The sequence below is a fragment of the Lepisma saccharinum genome, chromosome 18 (genome assembly GCF_977018435.1).
Source record: "Lepisma saccharinum chromosome 18, izLepSacc3.1, whole genome shotgun sequence".
NCBI classification, from domain to species: domain Eukaryota; kingdom Metazoa; phylum Arthropoda; class Insecta; order Zygentoma; family Lepismatidae; genus Lepisma; species Lepisma saccharinum.
This window is the reverse complement of record NC_139246.1, coordinates 5,650,950-5,673,315: the sequence shown is the minus strand read 5'-3', so window position 1 is coordinate 5,673,315 and position 22,366 is coordinate 5,650,950. Positions and strand designations below refer to the sequence as shown.

The window sequence follows — 22,366 nt, the reverse complement described above, 5'->3', positions numbered from 1 at the left end:
GCTGGTAACTGCACTCGCTTTCCACCCCTCCACGCAATTCCGTTCCTCTCACATGTTCATTGGTGGAGTCGTCTAACGTCACTAATTGCGTAGAGACTTCTTTTCGTTCGCCTGCTCTAGAGATAGCTGAAACAGAGTGTAGATCTTCCTGTGGAAAAACAGATCATTAACTGAGTCAACAATTAATGGAAATTTGGTGTTCTACTGTGTTATCAGTAGGGAGCGGAAATTGATGACCTAAAAAATATAGGTATATGACCTATAGAATGTCCTAAGAAATTGGAAAAAATGACGTAAAAAATTGCAAAAAATGACCATTAAATTTATTAGTTTCACGTTAAAAATTGAAATGAATAGGAAATTAAACAAAATGCAATCTTACTTTTTTAAAAAAGGAACCATATGATACCACATGCACATTCAATTAAAATATGCAACGAGGATATCCAATTTAACGAAAAAGTCGTATACACTGAATAAATTGGTGTAAAATGCATTAATTTCCCGCATCTTTGCTGTGTTTCTGTGGCACTGGTATAGAAATTTAACAAATTGTATAAAAAAATAGGGAAACTAATATCAGGGACGCATCCGGGAAACGGTTCATAGACACGCCCCATCCCCACCCAGAAAAAGTACGTCGGAAAGGTAATAACATCAGAAATTGTTTGAAATATCTGATTGGTTTGGTTTGAATTGGTGTTTTAAGTCCACATTTGCACAGTAATGTTATCGGGACTGGACCTAGGGTTTAAAGTGGGATCCGAACCACTGTGCCATGTGCCTCCACCGGGTATCGAACCCGGTACCCCTTGATTACAAGGCCCCAGATGGACACCTGATGGTTTCCCCCGACACAACAAAGACGTCACCAGTTCAGCATTTCTTTTCCTCGTAAATTGCAATCCTGCGAGATATATATAGGCCTATGTTTACCTTGGTGAAAAGACTCAAGTGACAAAATATGACGAAACAATACACCGAATATTGCCAAAAATGACGGGAAAATGACATAAGACCTGAAAATTGGCAAAAAAAATGCAACAAGAAAAAATGCACTTTAAAATAACCTTTTTTGGGTTCTAGATGAAGTGTAATATTGTGTATATTTAATGGGCATCGTGTCCGAGATGTCAGAAAAAAGATGACATTTCATCTACTTCCGCTCTCTAGTTATCAGTAAGACGCGGCGTTTCTATACGCACGGCCATGAAAATTTTCGGCTGGGCAGAATTGCGCTGGTGCCACATAGGTATGGGAAAAGCGAAGCGAGAGCGAGACAAAAGTCACTGGATCCCGCGCACTTCAACCGGGCTGCGTTGCCTATACGTAGTTCATGCGTCAGACCGACCTCTCTCCGGGGCACTTTTGTGCCATCCCTGACCTTTCGAGCAAATACTGTCAGTTTGTATCACATGGATTATAAGGACCAACTCCACAACGAGATCTATCATTCTCTTAAACCTCCGAACAAACGGGGTTGTGCTCCGACGTGGCAACAGCGCGAACATCTGCCAACCGCCTAATTCCATGGCTTTACGTTTAGTGAGAGTTTTTGATGTGTAAGAGGTTAATATACACGTAATGTGTAATCAATTTGTGTTGTATTCATAAATGTAGTTGTCCCTGTAATAATTACATATGGTAACATCCGGTTTTACAGTTACTTTGCTTCCAACCATAAAATTCTGACAGGTTCGAACACAAACTTGGACTTGCATATATAACAAGTGTGGTCGCTGGACCAGCCACTTCCCGCATATTGCCAAGCTAAACAGACATCAACGAATGCTGCGCTTTTGATCGCCAAAGATATTTCTCACGGTAACCCAACGCCTACAACCAGCGAACCTTTTCAGCAAGACCCTAATCTTCCTATTTGTCTCCGAAGAATAGATATATCGCGATGCTTTCAACTTGGTCTGTTATTAAAATTAGAGGATCTGAAGTAAATTATAAATACGGCCTTAGTAGGGCTGTAGCCAGGAATTCTATCGGGAGGGTTTAATGAAAAGCAATAGGTTGGAAATAGCTAAAAATAGTATGAAATAACATCCTGTAATTTACATTCCACTGTACATATTAATTTTCTTTGTTTGAGTTTTAAGTCAACTTTATGCACAGGAAGGCTAATCTGGACTGAATCTTCAGTTTATAGTAGGATCCGAACCACTATGTGCCTCAACCGGGTATCGAAACAGGGACCCCTTGATTTGAATTGTTTGTTATTTAGCGGCGCTTTTCTGCCACAAGGAACGCTCACAAATAACACTCACGGCTAGGTCGGGATTCGAACCCGGAACCCCTTGATTACAAGGCGACAATGTTACCACAATACTGGAGAAAAGTCTTGAGTGGCGGTATGGTTAGAACATCGCGCTACGACGCAAAGAGTTCCGGGTTCGAATCTCGGCCTGAGCATGGATGTTCCTTGTGAGTGTCCCTTCATCAATTTCATCCTATCATCACTCATTCCCATCTTCGCGATTAGTCAAAAGTGGCAGAAAAGCGAAATAAAATAAACTAAATCAAACGTGAGTCTTGAAACTGAAATTATTGTCTTGTAAAATCAGGAAAATGTGATCAGATTCAGTGGTGCGACAGGACTTTCTAAAGAGGAAGGCACTTTCTTTTAGTAGCAAGTCCTCATTTTGCCACCCTTTCTTGCTTTTGACCTTCCTTTGTTAGGAATACCGAGCCAAAAGGGGCTCTGCTACACACGCCACTGAATAGCCCCTCCCCTTGCTCCTGTACTATGCCTTTTCTTCTGTTGGTGAATGCAAGCGAAGAATTGGCGATACAAAAATCCAGTTAAAACTCTCACTTCACAAATCTGTGAATATCTCTGTCTTTTCATACTAAAGGCAGAATCACACGGAACTGGATTTCCAGTAGGAATACCGTAGTTTGCGCTGGACTGGCTAGCCCATTTGCTATTTTTTCGCCTCCCACGATACTTGTTAGAAACTTTTCCTGGGGGGGGGGGAGAGTTTTTGTTCTAACAACAGAGGCAAACCTTGTTTAAGTCGAATATATAATACTTTACTGGAACAATATCGAAAACACATACAAAGAACGAACAACATCTGTAAGGACACTGAACCCAACAATCCCCAGAACATAGAAATTAGTTGGACTTGTTATTTCTTCATCATTTCTCATAGCCTTTCGTCAGCTATCGCAAAGTATATAAATATATTAATGAAACACGTAATAGCATTTAGATGTTAATTTTATACAGGAACTATTATCTTCTTAATGTCTTAACTTTTGCCGCTCTCCCTAGTCATGCAAATCACTGTTCATAGTATGAGTAGTATACAATCATACAAATACATACAAAAAGGATGTATTAAAATCTTAAATTTGCAATCGAAAATTGAATGATGGATTATAATATATATTTTATAATATAAATTATTTAATAATTGACATTATATATATACATATATATATATATATATATATATATATATATATATATATATATATATATATATATATATATATAGTGTGTGTGTGTGCCTGTTTACTACTTCCTCCCCACCAATCTGCAGTGATTTCGCACCGGTATACTTTTGTTCCCATAAGACATTGCGCACAGCAGATAATCTATAAAGATGGATGAGCGATTCGAAAAACGTTCAAGGAGAGTTATGCCGTTATTAAAAGTTAAAAGAAACAAAAGTATGGACTAGAAATTGGCTCGAAAGGAAAAATGGTAATGAATGCGTACCGAACAAGCTTTTTAATGAACTCGGGTGTGCATATTCATACATGAGATTCGCCGGATTCATTCATAAAAAATCCTTTGTTCAACTAAATATGCCAAACATAATCGGCGAATCATATTTGCCACGTACAAATCTCATCGCTTTGCATAAATACCAAAATATTAATGAACTGTAGACGAATGCACATAATCTCAGTTTTTCTTTTGTCGAGAAACTAACAAAAGCAACCAACACTCGGGAACCACAGACAAAAAAACTTTATTTTGGCAAACTCACAGACTATCTTTACATGGCAAAACTTCGCTCTGATTGGCTGTTCCACAGAATCCAGCCTATAGCCTGACAAGTTAAGTCCCAATATGCGCAGATCGCTGCGGAGCACTTCCTATTACGTCATCCTCCCCACCACTCTTCTACGTACTGGTCTGGCCTTGAGACTACGAGTGGTGCAAACTCAGCAAAATTAAGCTAAAACAAATATGACTAACTATTTTTACTGTGTAGATTGACGATGCCGGCTCATATCTGTTTATCAGTGGTTCATTTTATTTAATCCGGTCTTTGAAAATGCGTGCGGTGCGCGAATCGTAAACTGTAGTATTACGCACGCGCGTTAAGGTGTATAACGAAGAGAAACTTCTGGGCGAATGACTTCATTTTCTGAATGCGACATCGAGCAGTGGCCTGGGTTTTTTTTAAAGCCGAGTTGGGTGGGGGTTCTTTTGTTTATCGTACAACAATCGCTTCGAGAAGGCAATCTGATAACACGCTTGCCTGTGTTCTTTTTTAAAGCACTGAAATGTTCTTGATCTTTATTCTTGGCTGCATATTTTTGAAATGCAAAAATCAAATCATGCCGGGTCCAACGAAATCCACAATCTGCTCTGGAAAGCCAGATAAATTGTTTACAATGTTGCAACATATTTGCGAAATAAGAAGGAGTTACATAAACTTAAGTATAATGTTGTCGAGTCCACAAGCTCCGCCACGAGAGTATCTAAATGGATGGTTTCTCAAGTTTTGAAAGAATTGGATTGGATTGATTTGTTATTTAAGTCCACTTTATGCACAGTAAGGCTAATCGGAACTGGACCTACAGTTTGAAGTGGGATCCGAACCACTATGTGCCTCCACCGGGAATCGAACCCGGGATCCCTTGATTACAAGGCGACGACGCTAACAATGCGCCATCGGGGAGGCCAAGTTTTAAAAGAAGGAAAAGAGTCGTTGGCGAGAGGTGAGCTGAATTTCTGTACTTAGACAGGTAGAAAACCGCCCAGGAAAAAGCGAATACAAATTTTGTTGAAAATCCTCAGACCATTCCGCTCCCTCCAGATTGCAACACTGCGAACCAACGTCGCTGCGGAGAATGGAGTGGGGAAATGTGATGTGAGATGCGCAACAGCTATTTGCAGCGTCTTGTTTTTAAACTTGTCAAGTTATAGAAAGTCAGTTGCAGTTAGAACATGGTGTAGTCCCCCAAACCAGTCCAGCAGCCAATTCAGCGCCAACTACGTCATTCCTACTGGAAATATAGTTCCGTGTGATTCGGCCTTTAACTGTGAACATACTTTACCAAACTTAAGAAGGAAAGAAGTGTACGAATGGTAAAAGGGAGGCCGTTATCGTCATCTCTGGCATTGGAAACGGTCCTTATGAGAAAACCAGATCCGTCGTGGTCCATTATCAGCCAGGCTGCTTAGCGGGGAACGACGGACGCGCTATCATCCCGTTTCGACTCTTAATTTCACGAGTAATTAACTATCCTGGCACTTCAGCCGGGAAGCGATGCGCAGTTGTCTCATTACCGTGGAAACGCTCACCTCGGGATGTGTCGGGTTTCGCCCTGGAGGAGCGACGGAGCATGGAAAGAAGTTTGGCAGCCATCGTGTGACGTCTGACCCGTCGTATGGTGTGGCGCGTTTATTTTTGCTGGGAGACGGCTCTCCCGGTTGACACAGGGAAGAGGGGGGGAGTGGGGGGAGGGGTGCGTTACGAATTGGAAGCCATTAGGAAGGAAATAAACTCTTCACGGAACTAATCAGGGAAACTAAAGCTTCAAGTCCGTCTGTGTCAACTATAGATGCCTCAGAATGAACAAATGCGAATAAAATTTCATCCGGATTATGTGATATTCGGATTATCCGAAATGTCTGAATGTGTGCATTATCCGGGCAGTTTTGTCGCTTATTCTTTTATGTATTTCTTTATTCGTCATTTGCCATGTTACTGTACGGATTTTCTACAAAACAGTCATCAAATCAGGTATCCTCCGGATATTTTTATTAATCCGGTATTCGGATTATACAGATATCCGAGTTCTCTGAATATTAGGATTATCCGTTACGTCCGTAACATACATGACATACGTAATAGTTGACTGCATGGGCGTCCGGAAAGGGGGGCAAGGGGAGGCCGTGCCTCCCCCCTTGGAAAATGAAAGTCAACCAAAAATTTATGTATGTCACACATAGGCTATAATTTCATTTTAGCCACAATAATATGTGTTAATAATTGCATTAACACCATAAATTCAAATTTAAGCAATGTTTTGTTTAGGGAACTACACTCTTTTGGGGATAATGTGACTTGTTTGCCCCCCCGAAACAAATACCTTACTTACCCCTCCCTGGAAAAAATCCTGGGGACGTCCATGGTTGACTGGTTTCTAAATTGCCTATAATCTTTCATTTAATATCTAATAAACAACCAACTTTCATTTGTCATTTATATACAATATTGAGTTTCCTATGATTGATTACCGCAGAAGGAACACAAAAATTTAGCGTAAAAAAAATGAAGTAAACAGTTGATATTCGTATTGAGTTCCCCATGATTAAATATGCTTACTTCAACGTTTCGTTTCTAACAGTTACCAATAGCTAATAACAGCCTAGAAATCAACTCTAATATCTTCTAATAAAAATGTTATAGGTTCAATGCTAGATAAAGAGTCCATGGTCTTGTTTTGTAAACAAATACTCTTAATTTTCAATACACACAATTACACTTTGTTTCTCATTTCTTTAAAGAAAGCAAAATTATATATTGGTACGTATATTGATACATGCTAATGTGAGACTAATACCAAGGTTATTGAATCTGGAAATAAGTTTTTCCCAATATTACGTCTTAACCAAAACAAGACGTTACAGAACTGCACAAAAATTAACAATAATAATTCAAAATGTTTATTAATTACATGATAAATTACATAAATGAACAACAAATATATCTATAATACATATTTACATACGTAACAGTCTTAGGTTTACTTAATTGTACTGATCAAATATAAGTAGCAATGTATATTGTTAGTTTACTTGAGGCGTTAGTTCATTGATATTTGAAAGTTTATTTTTATCACATGTAAACAACAGCTTTTATACTTCTCACTTGATTCATTCTTAATACGCACTGAAGAAGTTCAATGAAAGATTTGGCGCATAGCGTGCAAGTGCATGGTCGTAGATAGTGGCGCTGGTGTGTAGATGATATAGGTGTTCTGACCTATAACAGTTATACAAAGCAGTACAGTAAAACCTCGTTAATCCGGACTAATGGGAGGGGGATAAGTTGACCGGTTTAACGAAAGTCCGGATTAACTGAAATAACCTAAAAGAACAGTAGAAAGTGCATTAAAACTCTGTTTATAGCAACAAAACACGTTTATTATGGTATATTTAAAGGGCATAGGCCTAAATACACTATACAGTACAGTACAAAGTCTGCGGGAAACAGAATTTCATCAGTGCTTGACTGCCTTTTCTTTGGGAAGTTCTCTTCTTGACTTGTAGCCACATTTAAAACCTTGCATTCAGCTTTTTTTTCCTTTTGTCTGCCAGGATTAAGCGAAACCCGGCTTATCGGGGTCCGGATGAACGAGGTTTTACTGTAATTCATTTTATATAACAATAATAGAGCAAGAAAAGGAATATACAAATCTAATATTGTTGCTATCGAAATTTACTTAGATAGGCACTAAAGTGAATGAAATATTATCCTGCTCGATGCAATATAGTTAGGCCTATGCCGTAAGTACCAAACCAATGTAATACAATACTTATTTGCTGTGTATGAAATGCCGATAATATATAATTTGGGCTGACTCTAACCATTTAATAGCAGACAAATGCCACCAGCTTTGACCCCAATGGATTAATATAATCCATAATTTTCTAGAAACGTGGCAAGGTACAATTACTTTTTATAATTAGAAAATAATGACTCGTCGAAATTAGTTACGTATCACAGAGCAGTGTGTCATGAACGAAAATTTCTAATCACTGTAGTTCACTCCTTTCAAAAAATTACTATTGTGAAAATACTGAATTCTACTTTTCACTGTTTTGAAAGTTCTTCAATCAAATTCACTTTGTAGTATACGTAATAAGATAAATTTATACTTAAACCTAGAAAGGGGAGTAGAGGGCCACAAATTCTACTCTTTTACGTATGATTTTTAGAAAAATTTCACCAAGTTCCTTGCTCTTGTCTTCCATTTTTGTTGCAGAAGAAAGTAAACAGGAAAACAAGTGCGTTTGTAGTCTGTTTCTCCTTCGAATTAGCGACGTATAATACTATTCATTGAAAATTTACGAAAATGCGAAAGCACAAATTGTCTATCTTTAATAATAACTGATATTCTCTGGCCTTTCCCTACCTTTAAGCAAATTCATGTTCCGAAAATAAATGTCATCATTCTCTAATATGATATCGACCAATTATAAATATCTAAGAGCATTGCAACACTAAACACAATAAATGTTGGTACACATTTTAAAAATATTTATACATGCTCTTCAATTCTTCTCTTAATACATTTTATAATTTAATCAAAAACTGAAGTTACATTCTGTCAGAATATTTCCGTTGAACAATAATCTTTGATATTGAATTTCAAATTTCTTTTTTACGCTTGAAATTGCTTAGCAGAAGATGTATTCATCCAATTTTATCACTAATCCAATCAGCCAAAATAAATACCAAACACTAACGCACCAAATTCATTCAAGTCCACTCAAAGGCAGGAAAGCAGTTTTGTGCATACCTGATAATTCGCAATGCAAACGAAAAGGATTTTACTGTTTGCTTTAGAAATGAAACGATGAATTTGTGAATGAATTCATTCGAAATTTTCAATTGCAAAATTACTGCACAACATATATCTACATTTTCAATGTATTGTATTATATTTTAACTTCTCTACAACTGCGTAAAGTATAAGTTATCCAGATGTACTTCATTATGTAATATAACCATTAGATCTGGTGGTATCGGTTTTGAATTACACCTGAGAGTTACGAATAAAGGTTGGTTCAAAATGAATGAAGTATACACTGTTCATAACGGTGTAGGATTTCAGCAACGATATTATAATACACCCCACCGCACAATGAACAAATGTATTACCAGGCATTAGGTATAAGCACTAAAAATGTAATAGAATTCCCATGAACAAAATAACAAGGCTATTGTGAAGTTTAGGAAATATAAAACGCTACATTAACAAAGACAGAATGTTAACAAGTTGAATATAAACTGTTGGAATAATTTAAGCACAAGTGAAAGACACAAGTTTGGCACATAACAAATGGTTAAGTACATAACATGTTTCATCAATGTGTTCATGTGTAATGGATGTGACAATGAAATGATGAAGGTGTCTAAGTAACACATTGTTTTTACACTGTAATTGTACAAACATCACAATTCAAAACTTTGTCCGATGACACTTTGTGACACGTAAACCACTTTCTGCAAAGGTAGTTTACACACTTAAGTACATATGTAAATTCACATGTTACATGTGAAATGAACATGACGAAATGCTTTCTAGTGTCGAAATGGCACTTACAGTGCATGATAATGCTTTTAAACGGCACATTTTGATCCTTAAAAACTCATTTCTGACATGAAAATAGTTTTACTGTTTTGAAGCTTTGCTGCTGGTGAAGAATTCTTTTCGGGATATCGACCAATGGAGTCTCACTTATTGCACGTAAGTCAAGCACCTTCTGGGTCAAGCGCCGTATTATGTCTTATGACGTTAGGTTAAATGCTAAATGTAGTGTGTTTATGCTAAGAGATTTAGAACAGACAAGCCTAACGTAGACACGAGAGCATTTCCCACTCACGTCAGGTGAAATACGGCGAGAGGTGTTTGAGTTACGTGTGATGAGTCATACCCATCGATCAGGTTAGTTCCAAGATTTCGAGAGCTAACGTCTCTTGAATCCACAACGAAGAGACTGACTTCAGCTCTGGAAAGCAGGCTTCTTAAAGGTCCAGGAATTCTACAGAACCGGAATCTCTTTTCTCTCACAATTTAAATTCGGTCCAAGTTATGTATTGTTTCATTTTAATACGGAACTTGGACCCTATTTAGAAGGATCCGAAAAAAAGTTCCTGCTGGACCGCATTTAAATTTATGCCGAAATTAGGTTCCTGGAACGAATCTAAATTCTTCACAGATAAAAAGGTTCTTTACGGTCCAGAATCCATTTACGCTTGCTGATTTTCTCTCCTGGACCGGAATTGAACTCATTTTAAATTCCTGCCCCTTCAACAACCTTGCTTGAAAGCTTGAAGTGCCATCTAGAACTCACCTGGTTGCTCTTCACGAATGCCTTCACAGTTTCCTGCGGCGAAATCTCACTGAACAACGAATTTCGCGAGAAACAAAATCACTTCACTATCTCGGGGAGTAGTCATACGCGTTCTGCGAGGCCCTGCCGTAGAGGCCCGCCGCGTTGAAGCCTTGGTAACCGGAAGTGTACACTGGGGACCGGCTGTAAGGACTAGTTCGTGCCTTCATGGCGTTTGCGTAGTTGTAGGCGTTGTAGATGGGGCCGTAGTTGCACATGTCGGCCGGGTACGGTTGCGCCAGGGCTTCCGGGCGGGGGACGGACGACGCTGACCCCAGGAGACTGGAGGGCACCGTCGAGGCGGACGGGAACACCCGGGGAAGCACCGAGCTGCTACTGTGGACTCCCTCCACCTCCTCTTCTGAAAAAAAAAATGAACAGAAAAATCAGAATACAACTTTACAAGCTCCGTCATAATAGAGACATCTGCTGGTGGAGGACGAAGATTTCAATGTACAAACTTCACACATACTATATATATAAACACACATATACATACATATACACACATGCATACGAGTGGAGAGTGAAAAGTTTTGAGCCTCACATGGAAGGAGTGATGCTAGGTACTTGAAATTTTGGAGGATGTAAGGTTTATGTTTTAGGACACTCTGTACGAACTTTTATAAAATTCACATTCTTTCTTCTATTTTTTTTGTCAGGTTGAATATGAATGAAGTGTCAGAGAAGAGAGTGGCCGTGATTCGGTACCTCTGTCGGAAAGGACTCACTGCACAGGCTGCTTTGGTTGAGTGTGGCTTCACCGCACTTCCCCATGCACCATATTCCCCCGACCTGCCACGTCAAAGTTTCATATTTTCCCTGCTATGAAGAATTCACTTCATTCCACACGGACGAAGGCGGTCATTTAGTGGTGTGAGACTCAGGACAAATCATTCTACCAGATGACTGTAAACAACTTGCAGCACAGAATGCATAAGTGCATTGATCTGAAGGGTGATTATAGAGAGTATGTGATTATGTAGAGAAATCATATTGAGAAACTGTAGCTCAAACACTCCTTCCCTGTGAGGCTCAAAACTTTTCACTCTCCCCTCGTACATACACACACACACATACATATATATATATATACATAGCTATATACGTACATATATACACACACATTATATATGTTATTAATTACAATATTAAATGTAAAAATAAATTACGAGATAGTTGACATAGTTTTATTATATGTATTTTTTTTATTTCTTTCTCGCTCCGTATTGATACATTATCAATTTGATTTCATACTTATTTGTGTCTTGTATTCTTGTTTACTTATATTGTTATTGGTGTAGATCTGTAAATGATCTCTTGAGAGAGAGAGAACATAGAGCGAGCATTCAACATTTCACAATCACACAGTTATATATCCATACTCCTCACAAGAGATATAAACTGGCAAACCATATATTCCTACATAAAATAGCTACATCAGAAGCGACCGCCTTCCTCAGGAAATTCACTTTCGAGTGCTATCTCGCAGCACAAGAAGCACTCAACTTTTCGCTTGTCAGAAGCCAAGACTATGCCTCATTCAGTGTTCCCTGTTACACAGACTAGCCAGCCAATACAACAATTTAGCAAACCATATGAATTATGACTGTAGGGATCCCGGGTTCGAATTCCGGCCTGGGCATTGGTGTGGGTGTCGTTCGTGAGTGTCCGTCCATCATCATTAGTGTTGCCCACGGGACGAGACGGGACAGGCTTTTAAAAATTCGAGACGAGACGAGATTGATCATGTGTCCCGAGACAAACAAATATTTTCGAGACGAGACAGCATTTCACAGCATTTCCACGAGACGAGACAGGCCAAAGTCTCGTCTCGTGGGCAACACTAATCATCATGACTCATGCTCATCTTCACGATTAGTCAAAAATGGAAGAAATGCGACGTAAAATAAACCAAATCAAGCAACCAATCAAAGCAAGCCAAATTGACATTTTTTTAAAATCAATCACGCTTTATTAGTATGTCGTGTAGAAATATGTGTAAGTCACTTAATCGCATGTAATTTCAGTTTTTGTTTCTATTCTTTGCATGATTGTTGTTGTTTCTATTGTTAGTACATCCCAATGTAGAAAGAATAATGCTGTATTGGGAATCCTTTGTTAAATAAATAAACATGAACCACTACAGATCCTAGCTAATATTTCGGAGTGTCAAAGTTTTTCTCTAATTTTTTCGCCATTCAGAAAGTCTCACCGCACAGATTTCTTGCTGTGGAATATATGATTGATTGATTTAGTTTATTTTACTTCGCATCTTGTGCCACTTTTGGCTAATTTGCGAGATGGGGATGAGTGATATGATGAAATTGATGAATAAACACTCGCAAACATCCATGCCCAGGCCGGGATTCGAAACCGGGACCCCTGGCGTCGTAGCGAGACGTGCCACGGGGGGCGGCAAACTGAAAATGCAAATTCTATGGAAGCAATGCAAATGGATTATATTTGAGTGAAATTAATATAACTGATTACATGACAGAGGATACAGAAAATTTGTAAATCAAAGAAATGAGTAAAGGAAAATCAGTTGGCGGCAAGCGTGCCCATAGGATCCCATGCTGGTAAGACCCGAGGTTTAGTGTTGAAAACTTGCATCACATTACCCGGCACATATTTCTTATCGACGACGATTTCAAAGACGAATTCCTTGAACCAGTCATTCGTCATCACGAGATACCCATTGTCGCCTCTGTCCTTGCCCCACGAATTTTCAACTCGCCATTTAACCGGCTGGCCTTCTCCGTCCAGGGACACTCCCGTGAACACCATGGCGTGAGTCATCTTGCTCTCGCAGTGACTCAGGCTCTCTGCCTTCGTAAGAGTGAGGTGGAAATCGCAGTCGAAAAGCAACTCGTAGTCGTGGATTTGCGTGTCCATTATGCCACGGTTGCTAGCAAACCTCTTGCTCACCTCGCAACCGAACCAGACGGGTTCGTTGTTCCTGATGGACTGTACCGCGACGCGCATTAGAAACTCTATTGGTTGGTTGTTGTATAGGACTGTCCCACACTCAGCTACATTTCCCAAGTAGGCTACGGTGTACACTTTGCCGTAAGGATTGTTTGGACGCGGATCATTCACGAAGCAGGCCTTGTTGCAGACATTGAACAAAGGCTTCACGCATTTCTCGTAGAAATCAAGAGGTGTTACCGGCCCTACCCGTCTATATGCACCGTCACCGTCCTGGTACTCCCAGGTAAAATCTTCTGGAGGCGTGCCGAGGCAAATGTTTACGATTCGAAACAGGACCGACATTTGCTCCTTGATCTTGTCTTCAATTGCCTTTTTGCCTTTGCTCTGAAAAACCATGGCTCGCAACTCTTTCGAGTACTCCCGAAGCTTGCTGCGAAGAATAACGTTCATTCTTATGCTGAATCTGCCACTGACCGTCTCGGGGAAAGCTTTTTTCGGCATTACCCCATGCTTGTTGATGAGGTTTGTCACCATGCTCCACTGTCCACCGTCATTGAGGACTTGCTTCAGGAGGTGCAGCATTAATCGACTGTTCAGTTCCCAAGGGTTACCGTCCGCAGGCGGCTGCCTTCTCTCTTGGTCACCTTGACCTCCTGGCTTGACTCCTTCATCGTCGTTGTATTGACAATCAGCTGGTCGAAGACGCGCTATTTCGACCACGTTGTGAAGGAAATACCTGCACCTCTCCAACTTGTCCCAGTAGAAGAGATATGCAGCGCTGAATTCAAATTGGTCAAGACCGTAGTGTCTCATGAATGGGATCCTCATTGCGTTGATGCAAGCGAAGATCCAACACCTCCCTGTGCTCCTCTGATTGGCGACCGGCCTTCCCTCCAGGTCGACATTGTGGGTGAAGACGTGCTGCGTATCCTCCAGACGCTGTGATGAGATACTTGCTACATTTATATCCATGTGACTGCACATGTTTTGTGCCAAAATGTTCTTGGAACTGGAGGAGAACTCTGCTTGAAATTCATCCAGCATTTCTTCTGTCAGAGGCTGGCAGAAACCAGTTTCACCCATTGTCTAAAGTTACTTGGAATTTCGAAGTCAGTACTTACAGATTTCCCCCCCAAATTCTTCTAATTATTCCCCCTGCTTATGCTTCCACAGCAATAAGTTGAATTGTTTTATTATTTTATTTGCAGCATTGTTGTTAACAATGTAAGAGCGGTGGACTTGGCTGATTTGTGAACTGTTATCTACCATCTCGTGGGTGATATCAGCTGGGAATTTTCCTAACAATGTTGCAGCATCAAGCGGCTCTATGGTCATCTCTAACGGGTAAAAGTGGTTGGAGCCTGATGCAGATCACATAACCTCTATCATCACAGAGATTAGCACCATTAAGATCTACTATGCAAGAAATTTAATGAGGTAAGTTCATAGAGCAAAACATTGTGAGAAAAACCCTTCAAACGGTCGTTTTATATTGGAAAAAAAATCTGACCAAATTTATCATCGTCTGAGCACTTTGCCTTCCACCAACACAATCAAGAGAGAACTACAGATCGCAATCTTCTGTCTTTCCCTGAGAGATAGAGGAGAGAGAATAGAAACGAGAAAGCGAGAAAGAACAAAGGGGATAAAGAAACCATATCTATGTGTGCACAGAAAGAGAGAGTAAGAGACAAGTAAGAAAGAAGAGAAAGAAAGGGAAAGGGGGATGGAAAAAGAGAAAGAGAAAGCCAGAAAAATACGAAAAAAGAGAAAAGAGAGAAATAGAGACGCAAACAGAAAAAGAGATTCAAAGAGATATAAAGAGAGAAAGAGAAATAGAAATACTAAGAGAAAAAGAGGGAAAAGTGATAAAAAGGGAAAGAAAAGGGGATGCGAAGATAAAATAAAAGAAAAAGAAATACAAAGACACAGAGAGAGAGAGAGAGAGAGATATGTATACAAAGAGAAAAAAAGAAAAATTGGAAAAGAGAGATATACAGAAAGAAATAGATGCAAAAAGAAAAAAGAACGAAAAGGAATACAAAGAGAAAGAAAGAGAGGAAGCGGGTTAGCAAGTGAAAGAAAGCAGAAGAGATACAGAGAGAAATACAGATACAAAGGGAAAGAAAGAAAAATATAGAGATAAAGAGAATGAAAGAAATTATAGATACAAAAAGAAAGAAAACTACACAAAGCTATTAAGAGAGAAATAGAGATACAAAAAGAAAGAAAAATAGAGATATAAAAAGAAAAAGAGAAATAGAGATACAAAAGAGAGAAAAATAGAGATACAAAGAGAAAAAGATAGAAATAGATATACAAAAAGAAAGAAAAATTGCGGTACAGAAAGAAAAAGAGAGGAATAGAGATATAAAAAGAAAGAAAGAAAAATAGAGATACAAAGAGGAAAAGAGAAAAAAACAAAAAAAATAAAAATAGAGACACAAATAGAAAAGAGAAAGAGAGTTAGGAAAGAAGAAGGAGAACGAAAGAAAAAGAATGAGAAAGCGATAGAAAAAGAACAACAAGAGATAGAGAAAGAAAGAGAAAGAAATGACCAAAGAGAGATTTTAAAGGGAAGAGGAGAAAAAAAACGAAAAAAGGTTTCTGTATTCGCACTAAAAAGCCTGGAAAACCATAGCTACAGATACTTTACAAGGAATGACGTCATATGAAAAAAAACAATGCTGCTATTCTTCACCCTGATCCGAATCTACTGCGAGTTTCGCGATATTCCCCTCCGACGCACCACTCGACCCTAACCCAACATATACCTTTCCTCGAGGAAATTTGTCGGGTCCCCAGCTGGAACGACATAAGCGCCGTTAATAATATTCGTCCAAGCAAAGATAACAGCAGAGTCTTAAAGAATCTTCTAGTTTGTTTGTTGACACACGCGTTGAAGGCGAACAGACCATATCGAGTCATAAGTCACATCTCGCAAGAGATATATCGTAGATGCCAGGCTCTGAATCCTCTAGCCCTAAGAGCAGAAATCGCTTTGCCTGTTACCAGGCAACTTGGAGCTGGTATGGGATCAATTGTGACAAGCAAAGATGCCCGCGAGATTTTGGGTCTTGTGCGGGACACATCCAGCTTCCACCAAACTTCAAAACTAAATGCTAAAAGCTCTAAACCTGGCTCTCCTCTAACAATTCCGCTTATGTCTAATTATGCACCAAACACCAAGATTTTTTTTCTCAGGGGGCAGATAAAGATTTCATATACTGTAGTGCCCTTCATTCATTAAAACTTTAATTATTATTATTATTGTTTTATATTATTACTAGCTGATTGGCCGGCGTTGCCCGGGTATTTATTTATCCCAATCTTCTATTAGAGGAAAATAATGAATTCTAACAATAGTGAAAAATGAACTTGGAGTTGAACGGCATTGGGAGTGTCACTATTCATCTTAGCGACCCCGAAAACTATGGATTATACACTAATATAGATCGTTTTTTATTATTTCGACATGTCACCCCTTCCGCACCCCTCCCCTAATGGTACCAGTGGTGTCTTGAAGTTGAACGGCTTTGGTAGTGTCACTATTCATCATAGAGACCCCGAAAACTATGGATTCCATACTGATATCGGTCGTTTTCGATTATTTTTACTTCACCCTTCCCCACCCCAAGGGGTGCCAGGGGTGTTTTACCCCCACAGTATTTCTTTCCATATTGCAAGTGATGCGTGTACCAAGTTTGGTAGAAATCGCTCCAGGCGTTCGAGAGTTATGCCGGAACAAACACACACACATACATCAATTTTTATACTTATATTAGAAGAAGAAGATTACTTTACAAATCATAAAATTCAAAATGGATTGAAAATACTTTGCCGTTGTGGAACAGGTTCGTCGACCCCCTCTTGAAATTGGTATCGTTCATTTCAAAAATGGAAAGATTGTTATTCTTATAAAGTTCTGTTAGTTAGCATGCGAAGAGAATGACTAAAGTAAATAGGTGCGTTATGTATAGAGCGACCACAAGGAAAAAAAACTTGGACGAAAAGTCCCCGCGCAGCTTTTCCTTCTTCCGTTTAGCTAGCACCATAAGAAAGTATGGTCCACTCTCCCCCTCCCCTCCTCGCGGGAGTACGGTGCGCAGAAGTCAAGAAGGCTACAGAGTTACTTAGTTATAAGCAGGCTACACGTTGTTAATTGAGGACTAAAAGTGGTAAACGTTGTAAGTGCCAAAAGCGAAAGTGTTGGGAAATCGCATCGTTCCGCACATCAGCCCGTAAGAACGTGCACACTAGTGACCTCTTTACACGTCCTTTGAACTACTTAGAGGGCTACCAGCCACATTTCACGTTTACCACATTATAAAGCATGGCACATTTCACAGTTTAATGTGGAAAACGGTGTTTGAAGTATTGTGGCACTTACAGCGTTTACCAATTTTAGTCTTCAATTAGTGATAGGAGTTATTTCTTTAATTTCAGAAATGTATCTCTCATTAGAGATTTGTAAATTGTTCTAGAAGCTTAAGAAGGGCCACCTTCGGTTCATCTTAATCGCAGCAGTGATAGTAATTATTATTATTTTTGCTATTATGGATGATATTAAATTAACTGGGTTGTATGCTATTACGAAGCGTAAGGCGGAGAATAGGAAAAGCTGGAGATTGCAGTGAAGAACCTGCCAATTAGGCAGAAAACAATGAATGAAAAAAGTTTTATCAGTGGTCTGACCAACAGTACAAACATTTCTGGCGACGGGCATTGTGCGGTCCTAACATAATAATAAAGGTGAAAGTGAGCAACGAACATGAAGGCAGACATCGAGGGATGGGTACACGGAGCATAACACCAGAAGCGCCCTCAACCCCTTCCGTGAAGCAAGGGGTGCGAAAGCCTCACATCTGGCTCCCAACCCGATGGCTGCTTCTCATGTTTGTAACGTCTATGAGGCATGACAGTATCGCTTGCACCCTCAGGGTTTCTGGTTTCGCACCTCCCAAGCGGAAAGAACTTCTGGAACTCTGGAGTGGAAGGGGAAGAAATCCTGCTTCCATTTGCACACAGCACGGAACGTTTCCTTGTAATATATCGCCGCCAATTCGGCACTTAAGCCCCGCTAAGCGCTCAGAGCGGCCAAATGTTCCTCATCAAAGTTTAAATGTACCCTGCGAGCTTAGAACAAACTCACCTATCCTTCTACTTGGATTTATCGCCCCCTATCTCTTTTTTCATAATGAGGAACGTGCACCCCCACCCCCTTCAGGTGGCCCCTCGTTAGGCCTAATTACGCCGCGACACTCCAGGGAACAGGGAAGCGATTTGCATTCTGGGATGCCAACTCCCTCCTTCTTGATTCTGGGAGACGCATCGGGAAATTCCCCGGACGCCCAGACCTCGATACGCGTTCCTGTCATACTCGGGATGTTCCAAGGGACGAAGCGACTACAAGAGCCGACACTTTCTTAGTCCATGCATTGAGATGTTTTGTAGCCCTCCTTTTGTGATTTAGGTCTCGTCCAGAACTCTACTGAATCCGCGTCGTCGCCTTGTAATCAAGGGATCCCGGGTTCGATACCCGGTGGAGGCACATAGTGGTTCGGATCCCACTTTAAACTGTAGTTCCCGTCTCGATTAGCCTTGCTGTGCATAAAGTGGACTTAAAACACCAAATCAATCTATGGACTGTGAGTTAAAAAGTGTAATAGGACTGTAAGCTTGCCTGTACAGTGGGATCCATGAGTATTACTGTGCAAATTGTCCATAACTATTTTCATTAATTTTTCCCTCACATCCACGGATTTTTATGTATGTTGGTGCAGAAGTTGTCAACAGCTTGTTTTGAGTTTTCTTTTAATTCTTGTAGCTATTATTGTGTCAAATAAAGTGCACGAACATGGTGATGGACAATTTGCACGGTAATACTCATGGATCCCACTGTACATGCGTTGATCTTCATATAACCTACCAGGGGCGTCGATAAGAGGATCTGGGTCTGGCAAAATCTTGTTATCGCCAGAAATTTTTCTTGGGGTGGGCTCAAGGGTGGATAAAATATCTTTAGGTGGGCTCTTGGTTCGGTGGTCATGGTTAGGACAGGCGCTGGAAAGTTTTGAAGGTGGAGCGAACTTTGTACTGTTCTGGAGCATTCTTGTTCATGCTTATAACGCAATTACAAATATTTTGTAAGCATTTTTTTTTTAGTTTTAAAAATTCGGCATATAAATTTCCTGCATTTTGTGAAAAAAAAATGAATACTTTTACAAGATAAACGAAGCTTGTAAACGTAATAATGGAAAAATTATAGGCTATTCAATTGATAACATTAAAAAAGATTTCATTTAACAAAACTCATTTAGTCCGAGTTACCGGAATACTAAAAATAATTCTAGAACATCCATTTTGAACAAATTTATTCAATAAATATTTTCTATTTTTGTAGGTTGACTCATTGTCTTTACTCAGTTTAGTTTGATTTGATCATTTTTATTGCCGCTGACTGTACGTGCGTTAGTATTCATATATCGAATATATCAAAATCGCGGCCATACAAAAATCTGTGTAAATCGCGACTAGTTTAAGTATTCATTCCTAGCGACTACCTGGTCACCATGAGTCACGGCCCACCTGCTCCCCATGAGTCACATTCCACCGTGGTAAACAAGACTTTCTTTTATGGATTGGACCTTTACAATCTGTAGCAAGCTATTTCCTCAAATATACACGATCCATGCAAACTTTGGAAGTTCAAAGAGTGAAACAAACATCTATCCAGTGGCCTTTGCATTCTTACCAAACAAAGGAAAGGAGACATGCATACGTCTTTTTCGTAATGTACTTGAACATATTAAAGAATGGAATCGTAAAAATATGACCGCTGATTTTGAACCAGCAGCGATTTCTGCACTAAAAGTTGTGTTGCCATCAGTTGAAGTGCACGGATGCCATTTCCATATGAAAAAAATGTCTGTGGGGAAAAGGGCAAGAATTGGGACTTACTCGTGAATGCAGGGAAAATGAAGAAGTAAGATTGCATATCCGCACGTGCGCTGCGATGGCGTTCCTTCGGCCTGAAGATGTCTTCGATGTCTTCTCGAGCTGGCTCGAGATACATTCCCAAGCACCTACGTACGATCGCCAAGCTTTCTGAGTTTTTCGACAATTTTGTGGAGAGGTGGTTAGAAAATTGCTAAGTCCCGGTCAGTCTTTCGAGTTGCTACAGACGGCGCCATCGAACCACCAACGCTGTAGAAGGCTGGCACAACAAAATTAATAATATGCTGGGAAAGCCGAATCCTAAAAAATTAAAGACGTGATCGAATGTATGAAGACAGAAGCAGAAAATTCAGTGTGTGCGTTAATAAGGACAGTTAAGTATGGAAGGCAAACGAAGGAAAGTGTGGATAAAGTGTGATAGGAGTCAGTTTTATTTGAAAAATATGATTAATTGACAGGTAGGGACCGTACTGGGCGCTATTTTCACTGGGCATCCTACCAAGGACATCGTTAAGATGGAGATTTGGGGCACTGGCCCCTCCTAAATTCCCACGTGCACCCAAAATGTCGTGGCTTAGAGGAAATTTTACTTTGATATTACAAAAACGCTCCAATCACAATCGGTTTAATATTTTTATCTTAACACTCCTATAAAATGTAAAGAAATTTGGCTGGGTACAAATGGCCATGATAGAAACAGGTTAGGTCATATTGGTGTGTTCCAAGCGGCCGTCCGCCATATTGGTGGTCGTCCGCCATATTGAATTCAACTGAAACTAAATAGGAAGAGGGTTATGTGATATATCAAATCAGGCTAGAATTTCACAAGAAATGCAATGGTGAAGGTTTTTTTCAACCTATCTTTAATCAGGAAAATATTATGACTACATGATTATAACATATGTCTCATTTTCCTGGTGTGAGAAAACAGTGTCAGAATGTTCCTAAGGGAGATCGTACTGGGGAGAGAAGTTCACGTGCCATATATGAAGATGCGGTGCTAGTACATTGACAACCCTACTCTATAAGCGTGCATCTAGAAAGAGACACAATCCTCTATTTGACATTTGTAATTTAGCGTAATTTTCTGCCACTTCTGGCTAATCGCTACGATAAGAATGAATGGTGATATGAAAAAATTCATCGACACTCACAAGAACACCCATGACCACGCCGGAATTCGAACTCTGTACATTTGCCATCGTAGCGCGCTGTGCTAACCACACCGCCACGAAAGTCGACCACAATCAACGAACATTGAAACGGTTTATAGACACCGTTCAGGACACCTCTTCAGCTGCGCCTGCGTGTAGAAGGGGCTTGGTCAATGACCAGGTGAAGGCCAGATCCGCAGGTGGTTGGCTTCCCTTGTTCAGCCAATCACAGAGTTGGGTGGTTCGATATCACACCGCACCAACCAATAGGAGTGCATTTCCAGCCTCGGCCAGGTACAACAATGACGGAAGGAGTGGTTCTATGAACGATGATTGAATCCTTCATTAGCCATACTCTGATAGTGAGGGCGACAGTCGCTTCTATTCTGTAGGAACCAGAAACACTCTGCTCCTATACATGGGCGCCCAGAAGGGGGGAAGGGGGGCCGTGGCCAGTCCGGAAGATGAAAGTGAACCAAAAATTATATATTTTTCACATATAACTTCATTTCAGCCACAATAATATGTGTTAATTATTGCATGAATATGAAAAATTCAAATTTAAGCAATGTATTTTGAGGGAACAACACTATTATTGGGTAAAATGTGCTTTTCTTGCATTTAATTACTTCTTTCTCGTCATTGGTTAGCTTTCAACACAAAGTTTTTATTGCATTTTTATAACTTTTTAAGTTTTGTAAATGCATTTTCCTCCTTCATGGGCGTTTAATGCATTTTCGTTATATTTACTTCTTCCAAATTTCCAGAACAGAAAATCTCTTTTTTTTAAATTTTGTCTGTTAACTGAAGAAAAACTGTATACGACCGTCAATTTCGGCTGTCATACGCTGATAACGGCTATTATACAGTTACTGTAATTAAGGACATTTTAATGAATAATTTTTGCTAAATATGTTTATGGCTCAAGCAATTTTACCGT

The 22,366-nt window shown here is 39.8% G+C and overlaps 1 protein-coding gene and 1 pseudogene across 1 annotated transcript in view; both read right to left on the bottom strand.

Moving 5' to 3' along the window:
• Positions 1-7,025: 7,025 nt before the first annotated feature.
• The window catches only part of org-1 (T-box transcription factor 1), a 102,511-nt gene continuing 87,170 nt past the window's right edge, over positions 7,026-22,366 (bottom strand). Inside the window, exon 8 of the mRNA XM_083140081.1 lies at positions 7,026-10,742. Within this exon, the coding sequence (XP_082996207.1) occupies positions 10,429-10,742 (314 nt within the window). The 3' untranslated portion in view covers positions 7,026-10,428. The remainder of the gene's footprint in view (positions 10,743-22,366) is intronic.
• On the bottom strand, positions 12,830-14,471 carry LOC146002354 (bleomycin hydrolase pseudogene; annotated as a pseudogene).